The sequence below is a fragment of the Podarcis erhardii genome (genome assembly GCF_964252035.2).
Source record: "Podarcis erhardii genome assembly, chromosome: 15".
Classification (NCBI taxonomy): domain Eukaryota; kingdom Metazoa; phylum Chordata; class Lepidosauria; order Squamata; family Lacertidae; genus Podarcis; species Podarcis erhardii.
In genome coordinates this window covers 43644853-43663418 of record NC_138505.1, presented here as the reverse complement: position 1 = coordinate 43663418, position 18566 = coordinate 43644853, and the positions used below count along the sequence as shown (strand labels likewise).

At 45.9% G+C, this 18566-nt stretch overlaps 1 protein-coding gene across 1 annotated transcript in view; it reads left to right on the top strand.

The window, feature by feature from the left end:
- Positions 1 to 18095, top strand: part of PITPNB (phosphatidylinositol transfer protein beta) — a 41526-nt gene extending 23431 nt beyond the window's left edge. The window contains 5 exon segments of the mRNA XM_081842628.1: positions 11853 to 11930; positions 13367 to 13477; positions 13713 to 13835; positions 15328 to 15413; positions 16540 to 18095. Of these exon segments, the coding sequence (XP_081698754.1) occupies positions 11853 to 11930; positions 13367 to 13477; positions 13713 to 13835; positions 15328 to 15375 (360 nt within the window). The 3' untranslated portion in view covers positions 15376 to 15413; positions 16540 to 18095.
- The last annotated feature ends 471 nt before the right edge of the window (positions 18096 to 18566 follow it).

Below are 18566 nucleotides of genomic sequence, written 5' to 3'. Positions count from 1 at the left end.
TATGATTCTATGAACATCAGGGTCTTTTCCAGGGAGTCTTCTCTTCTCATGAGGTGGCCAAAGTATTGGAGCCTCAGCTTCACGATCTGTCCTTCCAGTGAGCACTCAGGGCTGATTTCCTTAAGAATGGATCGGTTTGATCTTCTTGCAGTCCATGGGACTCTCAAGAGTCTCCTCCAGCACCATAATTCAAAAGCATCAATTCTTCGGCAATCAGTCTTCTTTATGGTCCAGCTCTCACTTCCATACATCACTACTGGGAAAACCATGGCTTTAACTATACGGACCTTTGTTGGCAAGGTGATGTCTCTGTTTTTTAAGATACTGTCTTAAGTTTGCCATCGCCTTTCTCCCAAGGAGCAGGTGTCTTTTAATTTTGTGGCTGCTGTCACCATCTGCAGTGATCATGGAGCCCAAGAAAGTAAAATCTCTCACTGCCTCCATTTCTTCCCCTTCTATTTGCCAGGAGGTGATGGGACCAGTGGCCATGATCTTCGGTTTTTTGATGTTGAGCTTCAGACCATGTTTTGCGCTCTCCTCTTTCACCCTCAATAAAAGGTTCTTTAATTCCTCCTCACTTTCTGCCATCAAGGTTGTGTCATCTGCATATCTGAGGTTGTTGACAAAAATCATGGTTTTCTCTAACAAAAGAAAAATATACAGATGGAAATTAGACAATCAGGAGATCAAACAAGTGTCATGCTTTAAATACCTAGGAGTCATATTCCAAGCATCAAGGAAGAAGACTGCCCACATAAATTACAGCTCCTCTACAGCACAAAAAAGTACAACAGCAATTTTAAGATTCTATCGTACAACGGGAGGAAATTTCATTCCTGCTACAATTAAACTATTCGCTGCAAAACCAACAGCACAAATACTATACGGCGCACCACTCGTCTCCCTCTCTATTTTTTTTTTTAATATATATTTTATTGAGGTTTTTAAACATAGATTCAAAGATAAAGAACAATGTAACATCTATCATAACATACTGTCTTAACTTCATAGAACTCCCTCACATCTCCCGCTCCCATTTGCATCACTGTCAATTCTTGCCCACAATTTATCATCTTGTTTGCAATCTTGTATCACACTCCTTTAACTATAGTCTATTAATTCTCCAATAGGTTTATAATTTATCCTCAGCTTACTTATCATCTTAATTCCATCTAACTTAGTGGTGCACAATTATTTATGATCTAGCATCCTTTCTTAACATTCAACCAAATTACAATGTTTATTTAAATAAATCTTAAATTTTTTCCAGTCTTCTTCAACCCTCTCCTCTCCCAGGTCTCGGATTCTGCCAGTCATCTCGGCCAGTTCCATATAGTCCATCAGTTGCATCTGCCACTCTTCCAGGGTGGGTAGATCTTGAGTTTTCCAGTTCTTGGCGATGAGTATCCTTGCTGCCGTTGTTGCATATAAAAAAAATGTTCTGTCCTTCTTTAACACCTTCTGGCCGACAATACCCAGAAAGAAGGCCTCTGGTTTCTTAGTAAAGGTATACTTAAATACCTTTTTCAGTTCATTATATATCATTTCCCAGAAGGCCTTCACCTTAGGGCAGGTCCACCAGAGGTGAAAGAATGTTCCTTCATTTTCTTTACATTTCCAACATTTATTATCAGACGAATGGTATATCTTGGCAAGTTTAACTGGGGTCATGTACCATCTATATATCATTTTCATAACATTTTCCTTCAAAGCATTACATGCAGTGAAGTTCAGCCCAGTGGTCCACAACCTTTCCCAGTCCTCAAACATAATGTTATGCCCAATATCCTGTGCCCACTTTATCATAGCCGATTTAACCATTTCATGTTGTGTATTCCATTTTAACAGCAAGTTATACATTCTTGAAAGTACCTTAGTTTTAGGTTCTAACAGTTCTGTTTCCAACTTCGATTTCTCCACCTGGAATCCTAACTTTTTATCATTTTTAAAAACTTCTTTAATCTGAGCATAGTGTAGCCAGTCTCGCACTTTATCCTTCATTTTCTCCAAACTCTGCAATTTCCAATTGTTTCCATCTTTTTCTAATATTTCCCAATATTTTGGCCATTTGGCCTCCATATTGGGTCTTTTTCGGGCCTTAGCTTCCAGAGGTGAAAGCCACCTTGGAGTTTTGTTTTCCAATAAGTCTTTGTATTTTGTCCAGACATTAAATACTGCTTTCCTGACAATATGGTTCTTAAAGGCCTTATTGATCTTAACCTTGTCATACCACTCGTCTCCCTCTCTAATCTAGACCCATATGAAAAGATACAATCAGGTTTCCTTAGATCACTCCTGCAAACACCTAAATGCGTCCCAAACGCCGCCCTACGACTGGAAGCGGGCTTATACAGCATCAAAGCCAAAGTATGGATAAGAACCTTATGCACTTGGCTAAGACTTAACAACTCGCCGGTTGGACTACTCTCCCTGATGCTTCTTGACAAATTCCAATCTAGTTGGTCGAAGGGCACTCTCAGGAAATTGGCCACATATGGTCTCTCCCCAGAGTATTTATTAAGTTTAGAAAGAGGAAGGGCCAAGAACATAATCAAAGAAAGACTCAGGGACATTGAAGCCCAAAATGACTTTAATCAACCTCCGATAACTTATAAACTCCTATTCAATTCCCAAAGGCCCCATCTAGCAAACTATCTCAAAGTACTACACAACGCTAAACACCGATGGGCATTTTCCAGGGCCCGCTTTAATGCTCTCCCTTCAGCTCTTCTAGAGGGAAGATAAAACAAAACACCGATCGAACAAAGATTATGTCCCTGTAACAGCAATGAAATCGAAACCATCGAGCATGTCATCTTATACTGCCCATTATATCGAGACTCAAGAAAAGAGCTGATCGAGCCGATTTTAAGGAAAATACCTCGTAGTACAGACAACACCTATATCAGACACCTCTTAGCTGACAAAGAGACCGAAATCAACAGGCCTGTGGCAAAGTACTGTTACATTGCAACAAGAGTAAGACGAGCAATGATGTCAGCAACGGAGTTTAAATTGTAAACATCGAAGGAACGATAATAAACAGTAGTGACATTTGAATTGAATTTTAAAACCTTAAAAGCCGAAACTTGGTCATAAATATACCGTATTTTTCGCTCTATAACACGCACCTGACCATAACACGCACATTGTTTTTAGAGGAGGAAAACAAGGGAAAAAACATTCTGAATGAAACAGTGGATGTATCATTTTTGGGCTTCATGCTGTGGCCACAGACATGTGATCTGATGGTGAATTTGGGGTGACCCAATGCCAAAATCCTGAGAATTCCTGTGGATCCATGCTTTGTAACCACGTTTTTGCACCATTGCAGCCCCAGGCAACAGTGGGTGCGTGATTTTTTTGGTGCAGGCTGTAGCCATGGACATGCTATGTGATCTGATGGTGAATTTGGGGTGACCCAATGCAAGGATCCTGAGAATCCCTGTGGATCCATGCTTTTTAACCACGTTTTTGCACCATTGCAGCCCCAGGCAACAGTGGGTGCGTGATTTTGGTGGGGCAGGCTGTAGCCATGGACATGCTATGTGATCTGATGGTGAATTTGGGGTGACCCAATGCAAGGATCCTGAGGATCTATGTGGATCTATGCTTTGTAACCACATTTTAAGTGGGGAGCGAAGGAAAAACAAAGAAGGGACATTAGAGGGGTGTGCAGAGAAGCAGCTGGCTAAGAATGCAGGAGAGGGATTTAACCGGTTGGAGGAAAGAAAGGCAAAAGTTTTCCCCCACCCAAGCCAGCCAGCCAGCCAGCCAGCCATCTCTCTCTCTCTCTCTCTCTCTCTCTCTCTCTCTCTCTCTCTCCCCCTCCCTCCCTCCCTCCCCCCTCCCTCCTTCCCCCCTCTCTCTCCCCCTCCCCCCTCTCTCTCCCTTCCCCCCTCTCTCTCCCTCTCCCCCAGCAGCACCGGAGCTTGCCTGGAGGGGAGGGGCTTTCCCTGCTCTTTGTTCCGTTTCAGCAAACACAGCAACGAAACAGAGGAGGGTGGGCAGTAAGACCCTGAGGCAGAATGCAGGAAAGCAGCCGCTTCCTCTTTTCAGGTTTCGCTTTTCCTTGAAGCGTCGCGATTTGATTTTTGCCTGGTTTTTCGGCTCCAGGGACCACACATTCGCTCTATAACACGCACAGACATTTCCCCTTCCTTTTTAGGAGAAAAAATCTGCGTGTTATAGAGGGAAAAATACGGTAAGCACCAATTCTGTGAATTGGCTATATTTTTACTGTTATTTGTAGCTCAATACTACTTATAATGTCATATTTTTATAAACTGTTATCTGGTCATTGACCGTATTAAAGATATTTGATTTTTTTGATATTTCTTCCGGCAATCTTAATTCCGGCTAGGGATTCATCCAGCCCAGCTTTTCGCATGATGAATTCTGCATATACGTTAAATAAGCAGGGAGACAATATACAGCCTTGCTGTACTCCTTTCCCAATTTTGAACCAATCAGTTGTTCCATATCCAGTTCTAACTGTAGCTTCTTGTCCCACATAGAGATTTCAGTTTCTTCAGCACCAGTGGTTGGTGCATAAACTTGGATTACTGTGATGTTAAAAGGATTCATATCGAGATCATTCTATCATTTTTGAGATTGCATCCCAGTACATCTTTTGTCACTCTTTTGTTGACTATGAGGGCCACTCCATTTCTTTTACGGGTTTCTTGCCCACAGTAGTAGATATGATGGTCATCCGAACTGAATTCTCCCATTCCCGTCCATTTTAGTTCACTGATGCCCAGGATGTCAATGTTTATTCTTGCCATCTCATTTTTGACCACATCCAACTTACTAGGGTTCATGGTTCTTACATTCCAGGTTCCTATGCAATATTTTTCTTTACAGCATTGGACTTTCCTTTCGCTTCCAGGCATATCCGCAACTGAGCGTCCTTTCGGCTTTGGCCCAGCCACTTCATCAGCTCTGGATCTACTTGTACTTGTCCTCCGCTCTTCCTCAGTAGCATGTTGGACGCCTTCCGACCTGAGGGGCTCATCTTCCAGTGTCATAACTTTTATATGCCTGTTGCCTTTGTCCATGGAGTTTTCTTGGCAGGGATACTGGAGTGGCTTGCCAGTTCCTGCTCCAGGTGGATCACATTTGGTCAAAACTCTCCACTATGACCTGTCCATCTTGGGTGGCCCTGCACGGCATAGCTCTTAGCTTCTCTGAGTTATTCAAGCCCCTTCGCCATGGCAAGGCAGTGAACCATGAATGGGACAACAACAGTTAAAGGCCTTTTTTGCCACAAAAATGGCCTTCAAAATAGCTGCAATACAAATCAGAATTGTAGAGTTGGAGGGGACCCCAAGGGTCATCTAGTCCAACCCCCTGCAATGCAGGAATCTCAACTAAAGCATCCATGACAGACGACCCTCCAACCTCTGATTAAAAACTTCCAAGGAAGGAGAGTCCACCACCTCTTGTGGACGTCCGTTCCACTGTCAAACAGATCTTAGTTTCAGAAAGTTTTTCCTGATGTTTAGTGAGAATCTCCTTTCTTGTTTCAAGTCCTCCCCTCTAGAGCAGGAGAAAACAAGCTTGCTCCCTCTTCCATGTGACAGCCCTTGACATATTTGAAGATGACTATCATGTTTCCTCAGTTTCCTCTTTACCAGGCTAAATATACCCAATTCCCTCAAGTGTTCCTCATAAAACTTGGTTTTCAGACCCTTGATCATCTTGGTCACCCTCCTCAGCACACCTTCCGGCTTTTTAAATTGTGGTGCCCACAACTGGACACAGTCCTCCAGGTGTGGTCTGACTAAGGCAGAATAGAGTCAAACTATTAGTTCTCTTCATTTGGACACTATACTTCGGCTGATACACCAAAGAATGGCATTAGTTTTTTCCGCTGTTGCATCACACTGTTGGCTCATGTTAATCTTGTGGTCCACCAAAACCCCTAGATTCTTTCCACATATACTATTGACAATCCAGGTGTCCCCCATCTTATATTTGTGCAGATAGTTCTTCCCACCTCAGTGTAAAACCTTACATTTGTTTCTATTGGAATTAATTTTGTTAGTTTGGGCCCAGTTCTCCAATCTGTTAAAGTCATATTGAATCCAGATTCTGCTTTAGATCTATCCAATTACCGCCCGGTCTCGAATCTTCCATTCCTGGGTAAGGTGATTGAGAGAGCGGTTGCTGAACAGCTTGGTAGGTTTCTGGATGAAACATCTGCTCTGGATCCATTCCAGTCCGGCTTCCGTGCTGGTCATGGGACCGAGACGGCTCTGGTCGCCCTAACAGATGATCTCCGTAGGCAGCTGGATCGAGGCGGGTCGGGGCTGCTGATTCTTCTAGATCTGTCAGCAGCCTTCGACATGGTCGATCACGAACTCCTGGACCACCGCCTTGCCGATGTGGGAATCCAGGGCACAGTCCTTCAATGGCTGCGCTCGTTTCTCTCTGGTCGGGGACAGAGGGTGGCGCTCGGGGGGGAATTGTCATCGCGCCACTCCTTGGTGTGTGGAGTGCCTCAGGGTGCGATTCTCTCCCCGATGCTTTTTAACATCTTTATGCGCCCCCTCGCCCAGCTTGTCCGGAGTTTTGGGCTGGGTTGCCATCAGTATGCCGATGACACCCAACTCTATCTGTTGATGGATGGCCATCCTGACTCGGCCCCCGATACACTGGCGAGATGCCTGGAAGCTGTGGCTGGATGGTTACGTGGGAGCCGGTTGAAGTTAAATCCTTCGAAGACAGAGGTCCTCTGGCTGGGGCGGGATGATATGGGATTGAGGGGGCAACTCCCATCTCTTGCGGGGGTGCAATTAGTGCCAGCACCGTCCGTTAAGAGTTTGGGTGTAATCTTCGATACCTCCCTCTCTATGGAGGCGCAGATTACAGCTATAACAAAGGCGGCATTTTTTCATCTCCGCCAAGCTAAGCAGTTGGCCCCTTATCTCTCTCGCCCTGACCTAGCCACTGTGATCCATGCGACGGTCACCTCCAGACTGGATTATTGTAACTCGCTCTACGTGGGGCTGCCCTTAAGACTGACCCAGAAACTCCAGCGGGTGCAGAATGCCGCGGCGAGACTCCTTATGGGGTCTTCGCTGCGAGATCACATTCAACCGGTACTATACCAGCTGCACTGGCTCCCGGTGGAGTACAGGATCAGGTTTAAGGTGCTGGTTTTAACCTTTAAAGCCCTATACGGCCTAGGACCCTCGTACCTACGGGACCGCCTCTCCTGGCATGCCCCACAGAGAAACCTACGGTCTGCAAATAATAACATCCTCAAGGTCCCAGGCCTCAGAGAGGTTAGGCTGGCCTCAACTAGAGCCAGGGCCTTCTCGGCTGCGGCTCCAATCTGGTGGAACGCTCTGTCACAAGAGACTAGGGCCCTGCGGGACCTGACATCCTTCCGCAGGGCCTGCAAGACAGAGTTGTTCCACCAGGCCTTTGGTCAGGGCGCAGCCTGACTCCCTCCTCTGGCAACCTGCTTAGAATCTTGCTTAATTAGTTGCCATTAATTTGATTTTAATTGATTTTTATAATGTAATATTTTTAGAATGTGTGAATATCTGATGGTTTGATTGTTGATTGTTGTTAGCCGCCCTGAGCCCGGCTTCGGCTGGGGAGGGCGGGATATAAATAAAATTTATTATTATTATTATTATTATTATTATTATTATTATTATTATTTCTGCGACATTAGCTAACCCTCCCAACTTGGTGTCATCTGCACATTTGATGTGCATTCCCTGAATTCCTTTCTCCAAATTGTTGAACAACAAAGGGCCCAGAATTGAACCCTGTGTCACCCCACCTGTCCCTTTTTTCCAGGATGATGAGGAACCATTAGTGAACACTCCTTAGGTTTGGTCAGCCAACCAGATACAAATTGAGGTATCATGGGGGACTTGTCAGAAGCTTTACTAAAATCAAGATGCATTAGGTCCTCAGCATTCCCCTGATCCACCAAGCTTCTAACTCATCAAAAGAAGAAATGAGATTCGCCTGGCATGATTTGTTCTTGAGAAACCCATGCTGGGTCTTAGTAATCACAGGGCTCACAGATCAACTGTTGAATTATCAGTTCTAGGACCTTTCCTGGTATCTGCATCAAGCTGACTGGTTGGTACTTATCTGTGTCTTCCTCCACCACCACCCCCTTTTGAAGATGGGGGCAACATTTACTCATTTCCAGTCCACAGGGACCTCACCTGTTCTCCAAGAATTCTAAATAATTATAGACAGAAGCTCTGAGATTACATCTGCAATCTCTTTTAGTACCTGTGGGTGCACCTCATCAGGCCCCGGAGATTTGAGTTCATTTAAAGAAGCCTAGTGTTTCCTTAGCACCTCTTTTCCTATCTTGGGCTGCAGCTCCCTCCTGGCATCGTTTACTCTGTTATCTCCAGGCATAGGTGCCAACTCCTAGGGGCCATTGGAAATGGCTTAAGTGCTGCTCTGCTGCCCAGGAGGGAAGCCTGCCCACAAGATGGTCCTCTCGTTGCCGGGCAAAGGAAGAGGAATCTGAAGCAACCAACCATTGAAGATTTGCCTGGGCTGCACTGGTTTGATAATGAGATGAAGAGTCTGTAGTTGGTGGCAAGGAGAAGGCAACTGCTCAGCCACATCTCTCTCCCATTCCCCAATAGCCTCCGAGTTGGCTCTGCTGGTCAGTTGCTTCTCTGTAACTCAGAATTAGAGCTGAGGTGATGTTTGCTCTGTGCTGTAGTTGTTGGACGCAGAAGGAAAAAATACATACCAAGAGTGATTGTGGCAATTGCACAGGAATCCCTTGGCTTCAACTGACTTAAGGCCAAGGTCCCAACTTGCACCTGGCCAGAGCCTGGCGTGTGCACCCAGAGCTGGGAGCAAATGCCGAGGGAGGGCAGCAGAACTCCCATCTTCCAAAACTGCTAATGGAGCATTTTGCTTTCTTCTATCCGTGGGATTGATTCTTGCATACCTGTTCATCATCCTGATGGGGGCAGGGCGGTGGGGGGTCCCAGAGGCTGGACAGTCTTCCATTCTGTTGGTCATATGTCTGGACATGGATTTTTAAAGCCTGCTCACCCACTGGCATAAACAAGTCCAAAATGCTCTCCCTCAACAACAGATGTGACCATCTGTGATTCTGCAGTGTCGGGGGTGGGGGGACAAGACTTTTTTTGGAATATGTTCACGTGCTGCCATCCTTGCTATCCTTCAGGCATCAAGTGATGTCCAAACTTTTAAATGGACTTAGGATTCCTTAATGAGGCTTCGTAAATAAATAACACCTGTGTGTAGAGATATTGATGTGGGGTCACTCAGAGGAGAAGATGGTGAAATGCAAACAGGGGATACAGAAAGGGCCGAACTCCTCAGTGCCTTCTTTGCCTCAGTCTTCTCCGATAAAGAAAACAATGCCCGACCTGAAGAATTTGGAGCAAATGATTCAGCAGAGGAAACACAACCCAGAATAACTAAGGAGATAGTACAAGAATACTTGGCTAGTTTAGATGTATTCAAGTCTCCAGGGCCAGATGAACTGCATCCAAGAGTATTAAAAGAACTGGCAGATGTGATCTCAGAACCACTGGCAATCATCTTTGAGAATTCCTGGAGAACAGGCGAAGTCCCGGCAGACTGGAGGAGGGCAAATGTTGTCCCTATTTTCAAAAAGGGGAAAAGAGAGGACCCAAATAATTACCGCCCAGTCAATCTGACATCAATACCAGGGAAGATTCTGGAGCAGATCATTAAGCAGTCTGTGAGCACCTAGAAAGGAATACTGTGATCACCAATAGTCAGCATGGATTTCTGAAAAATAAGTCATGTCAGACTAACCTGATCTCGTTTTTTGACAGAATTACAAGCCTGGTAGATTAAGGGAACGCAGTGGATGTAGTCTACCTTGATTTCAGCAAGGCATTTGACAAGGTGCCCCATGATATTCTTGTAAAGAAGCTGGTAAAATGCGGTCTTGACTATGCTACCACTCAGTGGATTTGTAACTGGCTGACTGACCGAACCCAAAGGGTGCTCATCAATGGTTCCTCTTCGTTTTGGAGAAGAGTGACTAGTGGGGTGCCACAGGGTTCTGTCTTGGGCCCGGTCTTATTCAACATCTTTATCAACGACTTGGATGATGGACTCAAGGGCATCCTGATCAAATTTGCAGATGACACCAAACTGGGAGGGGTGGCTAACACCCCAGAGGACAGGATCACGCTTCAAAACGACCTGGACAGATTAGAGAACTGGGCCAAAACAAACAAGATGAATTTTAACAGGGAGAAATGTAAAGTATTGCACTTGGGCCAAAAAAATGAGAGGCACAAATACAAGATGGGTGACACCTGGCTTGAGAGCAGTACATGTGAAAAGGATCTAGGAGTCTTGGTTGACCACAAACTTGACATGAGCCAACAGTGTGACGCGGCAGCTAAAAAAGCCAATGCAAGTCTGGGCTGCATCAATAGGAGTATAGCATCTAGATCAAGGGAAGTAATAGTGCCACTGTATTCTGCTCTGGTCAGACCTCACCTGGAGTACTGTGTCCAGTTCTGGGCACCACAGTTCAAGAAGGACACTGACAAACTGGAACGTGTCCAGAGGAGGGCAACCAAAATGGTCAAAGGCCTGGAAACGATGCCTTATGAAGAACGGCTAAGGGAGCTGGGCATGTTTACCCTGGAGAAGAGGAGGTTAAGGGGTGATATGATAGCCATGTTCAAATATATAAAAGGATGTCACATAGAGGAGGGAGAAAGGTTGTTTTCTGCTGCTCCAGAGAAGTGGACACGGAGCAATGGTTCCAAACTACAAGAAAGAAGATTCCACCTAAACATTAGGAAGAACTTCCTGAGAGTAAGAGCTGTTCGACAGTGGAATTTGCTGCCAAGGAGTGTGGTGGAGTCTCCTTCTTTGGAGGTCTTTAAGCAGAGGCTTGACGACCATATGTCAGGAGTGCTCTGATGGTGTTTCCTGCTTGGCAGGGGGTTGGACTCGATGGCCCTTGTGGTCTCTTCCAACTCTATGATTCTATGATTCTATGATGGAAGACGCATTGGGAAGTCAGCTTAAGGGCGAGTCTTCTGGAAAAGTGGCCAGTATTGTGTTAAATTCCCCTTTTTAGGGGAATTAGCTGCTGCTAAATCAGGGGTCAGCAACCTTTTTCAGCTGTGGACTGAAATGTAGCTTAAAGCGGGCCTCTGGAATTGACCCATTCTGGGGTGGCATCACAGTTATACCAGGAAGGTGTTGATTCCCAGCAGTGTGTGAGGCTTTCTTCTTCTCTTCCCCTAGCAAGTTCAACACAATTTCCCCAGCTGTATTTTTTTATTGTTAGGCAAGGCGGTGCTAATGTTCTAACGAGATTTCACACCTTGGCTGGTAAAGTGGCCAATTAGATGTGGGGGTTGCATGCTTAACCCTACGCCCCAACCAAGTGGGCTCAGTTTTGAAATCATCATGATGTTGTCCAGGGGTCAGCAAACTTTTTCAGCAAGGGGCCGATCCGCTGTCCCTCAGACCGTGTGCGGGGCTGGACTATTTTTTTTTGGGGGGGGAGAATGAATTCCTATGCCCCACAAATAACCCAGAGATGCATTTTAAGTAAAAGGACACATTCTACTCATGTAAAAACACCCTGATTCCCCGGACCCGTCTGCGGGCCGGATTTAGAAGGCAGTTGGGCCACATCTGGCCCCCGGACCTTAGGTTGCCTACCCCTGTACTAAATGAACAGAACACAGCTATACTCTTCTTTATTCTACAGCTTCTGTGGCTCCTACTTGATTGTTTTTTGGCAATGAAAAATGCTGCCTGAGTGCCCCCCCCAAAAAAACCCATCCTAATTCCTCATTGGGCTTTTGATTTCACAGGACTACAAAGCTGATGAGGACCCAGCCTTGTTCCAGTCAGTCAAGACCAAGAGAGGCCCTTTGGGACCTAACTGGAAGGTAATACTATTTGACTTTTCTGTCCTAATCAACAGAAAAAGTCAACACGGAATAGCTCTTGAGCAGGGATTGCCAACCCAGCACCCACAAGCGCTGTGGTCCTTTGGTGCCCCCAGGATGAACCATAATTCGTAAATTCCCAGCTTTTGTTTTAAAAAAGTTTCTAGCCTTTTTTAGAACCAGATATATGAAATAAAACATATAGACTATTACTGTTTTGGGGGGTTGAGAATCTAGCCTGCTGTACCTTTTCAGTGTTTTGCTTTGTGCCCCTCCCTCTGAGTCACCCCCTTTGGCCACGAGTGTGAGAGAGGGAGAGGTGTGCATCTGTCTGGTGTGTTTGTGAGAGAAGGTCAAGAGCAAGTGTCTGGGTAGTTTGGGAGGGGAGTGGGGGGAGGTATGTCTGAATAGGTGGACTGTGAGAGTGAGGCACAGGTGTACAGGTGAAGCATTTGCCCTTGAGTGAGAGGCATGTTTGCCTGTGGTCTGTGTCTGGGCGAGGGAGGGAGGGAGGGATTTTTCTCCTGGCTGTGGCTTGAGGCCTGAATTGGGGGGTTGTAGGCATAGATCTCTTAAAGCTCCCTTCTCCTGTGAATGGGTGAGAGTCAAGGCAAAACTGGCACGTTAGTTTTCTATCATGGTGCCGGATTTTTGAAGCATTCAGCATCCTAATTAATCCTAACTGCTTCCTATTAATCTGCAACCACAGCAGGTAAACATGCTGGTTGCCTTTAAACTATTTAAACATTGAATCTTCTTTGCATGTGGAATGTCTGAAGTTTGATGCCCAGGGGCATCTCAAGGCGGGTGGGGGAGAGACTCCCTCCCCGAAACCCTGGAGAACCATGGCTGCCGTTCCGTGGAGGCAATACTGAGCTAGAAGGGTCTGACTTGGCACAAGGCAGCTTCCTGTGTTCCTATGAGAACAGGGGTACTGTGAATATTAAATCTCTTTTGAGCCTTCTTTTGATATGAAATGGCACACCTGCTCTTGAACTGAATGTAGCATTGATAAAATATTGGTTCATTTATTCTGGCTCTTTGCTGCCCTCGCCTCTTCCGGGGCACCAGCATTTCTTGCTGTGTGGTAGGATATTGCCCAGCCTCCCTATCAGCCCTTTTCTCTGAGGAGGCTGACTGGCCTGTGTGTGAAAATGTGCACCAGCTAGAACTGCATTGCACAGCCATGTTGGAAGGAAAACTGCCCACTGGGCCAGAGGCCTCCTGGGTGCATCTTAATCAGCCATCGAAAAGCACTGACAGTGAGGGCCCAAAGCAGCCTTGGAGAGGAAGTCCTGTTCCATAGAATTGTGGCTTGATTTTTTAGTCGGGATGACTTCAAGGTAAGACACTTCAATTCAGTTCCCAGAGTCTGCCTGATGCCTGTCAAACAGAAACGCCCCACTCACCTTCTTCTTTTGCTTCTCTGCAAACAGAAGGAGTTGTCTGCTGATGGAGACTGTCCGAAAATGTGTGCTTACAAGCTGGTGACAATCAAGTTTAAGTGGTGGGGACTGCAGAACAAAATAGAGAACTTTATTCAGAAGGTGAGAAGCTGGGAGTGTTTGTCAGAGCTTGGAGGAGACAAGCTTCTCGTGTGTTGATTTGAATTGCTTGGTTTGACTTTGGAAGAATTGCCTTCTTGGGGGTAGATCTGCTTCTGGACTGTTCCCTTAGTCCTGTGAGAGAGGCAGCTATGAAGGCTGCAGGAGAAATAGAACAGCAGTTGCTTAGTGAACCTGAGGGACTGTGGCCTCAGCCTGCTTTTTTTTCTCTCTAAAGCAAGAAAAAAGGATATTTACCAACTTCCATCGCCAGCTCTTCTGCTGGATTGACAGGTGGATTGACCTCACAATGGAGGACATCCGGCGGATGGAGGATGAAACGCAGAGAGAGCTGGAAGCGGTAAGAGTGCTCTTGCAGAGGTTTCTGACTTGGCGCAGCTGCCATGTTCTGCTGCATTCAGGCCTTCTGGGAAATGCAGGACTGCACTTTGTTGGAGCATTACTGTGGTGGGAGAGACTGCTCAGCCCTCTGGAGGCTCACTCTTGAAGCAAAAAAGACAAGAGTGGCAAACAGAGCTTGTAGGCAGGCTGCTCACTTGAGCCAGCCCCCCTTTTTAAAAGGGCAAGCCACAGATTGATGGGCTAGCTGCCTCTTTGACCAGGACATCCTGGCCAGTCTGCAGGGCTTTCCTTTCCCCTGTATGAAGTTTGGCTATTAAAACTTGCCTTGGCTTTTTGCTGGATATGTGTGCTTGTTCTGTACGCTTCTGAATTACTGCTAATGCTACTAACACTACAAGGGACATCTCCCCAAAGAGCAGAGTGGCTGAGAAACCTGAGGAAAGAGTCAGAGCAGGAAGGAAGATCCCCAAGAGAGCAAGGGGCTACTTGTTTCATGCCCCCTGGTGTCTGCCACATTCTTCTTCTGCTGCTCATTTGTTCAATCCTCCAGCGAACAAGGATTTTACAGTACATGTACATCATGGAGACTGTCCTGTGTTTCCTTTCTGTCCTTCCCTGTCATGTTGTTGCTGTCTGTCTCCTCTTGCATGTTGCTTTGTGGGGCTCCCTCCATGGAGGTAAATGCAGGTTGCTCTTGGGCTCTGCACCGGGACCTCCAGCAGCCCATCCAGCCCTTGCTGCGGTGCTCCTTGAAGCTGCTGCCCTCTTCACAAGCATCTCTGTGTCTCTGGGCAGCCCAGTTGCACAGATGCTTCCTCATGTGATCAGAGGCACGGGGGTGCTGAGGGGTGCCAAGACTGCCTAGCCTGGAGGGAGGGGGAATGGGCTTTACGGACCTCTTGCCCCCTCAGGACCCGGTTTCTTGCCTTGAGCTCTTCTGGCCTTCCTCCTTCCTTGAAGGTCTCTGGCTGCCTTGGCTCATCTCTTCTTCAGCCAGCTTTTCTGTTTCTTCTTGACATCTTGTGTGTGCTTCTTCTCTGATTCATCTCACCTCCTGCATCCCACCTTCTTTCTGTCTGTTGTGACTAACATCTTGCATCTGGTGGTTGTTTGCCCTTCATAGGAGGCCCCAGCAGGGGAGAGATGTTGCAGGACAGGTGTTTTCAACTGTTTTAGACCCAGGGACCACTTTTAACCCTAACATACATTTGGGGATCCATTTCTTAACCTTTTAATATATATTTGCTTGGTGGTAGTTCCTCCTCTTCTTTTTCCATTTCTCCTCCCCTGGGCAACTCGGAGTTTGCCGTTTGCTTGAACTGTGTGCCGTTGGTTGCAAATGGAGCGCTCTTCCTTCCTCTCACTTGCTTCAGGGCACAAGGCTATTTGATACTGGCTACCAGAGGCTTTTCTCTGACCAGTGTAATCCTTTCCAACTAAATCCTCCTCTGTTAACTGCCTAGTGGCTGACAGTTTTATTTTGCATCTAGATGCGTAAGAAGGGTTCCGTCCGAGGTACGTTGGCTGCCGATGTCTAGAGGAATCTTCTGTAGGGTCAGAGGCCAAATGAAGCTGTGTAAGTGACTTGGGTGCTGAGGATCTCAGGCCTCTCCTGCCAAAGGACATTTCCTGCCAAGGGGAGTTACTGTATCACTCAAATGATGCCACAGTGCTCCTCTAGCCTCCTTTTCCACCTTTCCCAGCTCAGGCGCTGGCACCTCAATGCAGGCATTTCATTTGTTATTTACTTTACTTAAAAGAGTTATAGCCCACCTTTCATGATGATGAGGTACAGCATAATATAAATGATAAAGAACTGATCAGTAAAACAAAGAAATAATTCTTTAAGATGCCAGTAAACAAAAGGTGATGAAAACAGTTGCAGAAAAGAAGAAGCTAAAAACCTAAAAAGCCTTGGTAAGGAGGCGCATTTTCACTTGGGGATCTGGTGGGCCTGTCAGGGGAGGGCATTTCGCCAGCCAACATGGCGACACACTCCAGGGCAAAGGCATCTCCTCAGAGCGACACACTCTGGGTCCTTGCTTCACCCCAACAGTGAGTGGCTTTTCTTGTGAACGTGACAGCTGTGGTTTTATATCAGAATGTTAAAAAACAAACAAGCCCCACCCTCACCCCAGTAGCAGAACCTCATACTTTCCTGCCACACCCTAGATATACCCTAGACAGAGCTATCTGGGTCGCTCAGGACTTTGCTCTGAAGTAGGAGAGGCGCTAAAAACGTGGTGGTTAAACTGGAAAAGAAGTAACAGGCTGCAGGCCTTTCCTCATTTTGCAAGGTGTATCTGAGCCATAGTCACACTCTAGGCTGTTTCTCTCAAGTTAGCATGTTTGGGCTCCCGAGGAATTCCAGGAAGGCCAGATCTTCCTACTGAATGAACTACAGCCTCTGGAGCCCCAAAGTTTGGCCTTCATACCTAAATGCACAACATCAGGATCTCTTATTCTGAGTGGGACACCCTGCAAATCGCTGAATGCTGCTTCAATTGTAAATTGACATTCACATCAGCTTCACAACATTCCTTTATCTTGGTGGTTTAGCTGCACAATGTAAAGATGGCTTCCCTGGAGAAATGTTCAAGAGCATCTGTCTGTCTGTCTGTCTGTCTGTCTGTCTGTCTGTCTATCAGTGAAAACTGGTCACTGACTGACGGACTCTTTTCCCTCCCTCTCCCCCCATACAGTTGCGTAACCAAGGTGAAGTGAGAGGGACAAGTGCTGCCAATGACGAATGAAGACTGATCTGTGCTCAAGTCGCATACATGGCGTGTTGATACAACTGTGTGTGTGTGCATGTGGGTGCATGATTTTTGCACGTGCAGTCATGCATGCACACGCACACGCTCACACACACATATGGTGTGCATTTGTACAGAGAGACCGCTGCAGTTTCTCCAAGGTACTGAATCTCTTCCAAAAAAGACAGAAGCTGCTTTCATTATGTATACCCAAAGCAAATAAAGCCACCTAGTGTCATTTAAGAGAGGAAGAGATTGTTGAATTATGCTAATTGGTATGTTTCAAGACTGTTGATGCTGGACCAATTCTTTCCCTCTTGTTTTATGCCTGTCTTGAGTGTCTCTTCCTGCTAGGACATGCCTTGTCTTTTATGCTTAGGTTTGGATCAGAAGTTAATTCCCCATTTTGTGTTTCCTTCATGATTTTGTAATAGGAACTCTGAATGTATTTATAGCTATTTATTTCTAGATTGTCACTATCTTGGAATCAAATCAGAACTTTTTATTGGCAGTAAGGATCATTTCCCCCTCTACTGAGTGAAAAATACAAACACAACTTTTATCTGTCTGCTGCAAAAGGATCTGTCTTATTGGAGTTTTCTACATTGGAAAATCAAGTGTTTCTTCATTATAATTGGCAAAATAAGAAAATGCTTATAAGTCATAAGCATCAGGAGTAAAGGCATTACTGAAACCTTGTCAGTTCTGTCCTTAAGCATAAATTACCATAAAAGCAAAGCGCCCAAAAAGAACCAAAGCGGCTGCTTTCTGGAAAGGTTGCCTTTTCCAACAGTTTCGTTCGGAAGCTATGCAGAAGTTCAGGAGTTTTGCACCAAGCACATGATCACATAAAGCTGGCACTCCATAGAAATTTCTTAAAGCTGTTTTCAGTTGAGGAAGGTGAATTGTATCTTGGATATAACTATCACAGTGCTTAGTAGCTCAGCAGCAAATATTCCAGGACCCCAAGCAAGCTTAGAGTTTGGGTTTGGCTTTCTGTTTGAGAGCTAATGGACTTTTGTTTGTTTGGTCGAAAGGCGCTGAGGTCTGATGAGCTCACCCTCTTTTTGAATGAGGCAAGCATGCCACTGGCTTGTGCGGGGGGAGGCACTTAAAGTGCAATAGATGCTTGCTGCATTTTCATCTGGAGCCTGACCTTTCCAGGATTATGGTGCTGCTTCATCACCCCACCAGATGATTAGCTTTGTAAATATATAAATACTGTTTTTAAGAGACTTGCTCCTCTAGACTTGTTGCTCATAAAATAATCGAAGGGCTGGCTTTTCCCATGCAAGAGTCTGCTCCCACCAATACAAAGGAGAGCCCCAGTACCTGCCCCAAACAGCAAGTTACACAATGCATCAGTTGTGTGGGTTTGGTTGGGGGGGGGGCGGTTCATAATAAATGAAGAGGGGGAACTTTGTAGCGAATGTAAAACTTAGTTTACTTCTGCAGTTTCTAAACTGTATTAAGAACATTTAAATAAATTTGCTCAGAAAATACTCCTTGTCTGTTGTGTTCGGCTCTGGTGAAGAAGGGCAGAATTAGAAGCAGTGGAGGGCGTAGAACTGGTTCAGAGGGAGGGGCAGGCAGAGCCTTCAGTCTGGAAGGTTGCTTTGCCTGAAGCCTCACAGAATGGCCATTTTATCAGCCAAAGAGCAGCAGCCAATAGTCCTTCTAGAATTGCCCTCATGTGATGCTCAAAGAAGGCAATATCCACACAGGCTAAGAAAAAGCAACGGTTTGGTTAGAGTCCCTCCCACCCCACCCCACCCCAATTATGCCACCAAGGCCCTGGGACAGGCAAAACTGAGTATTCAGCTGCTCGTTTATAGGAAGATGTTCCTGTGATCGTGAAATTTGGCCATCTTAACTTTGCTATCCATTAGTGTTTATGGCCGGGGCTGGGGGGTTATGTCACTTTATCATATATGAATACATTTTTTGGCCTCTTTCTGAGATTTGGTTCCCCT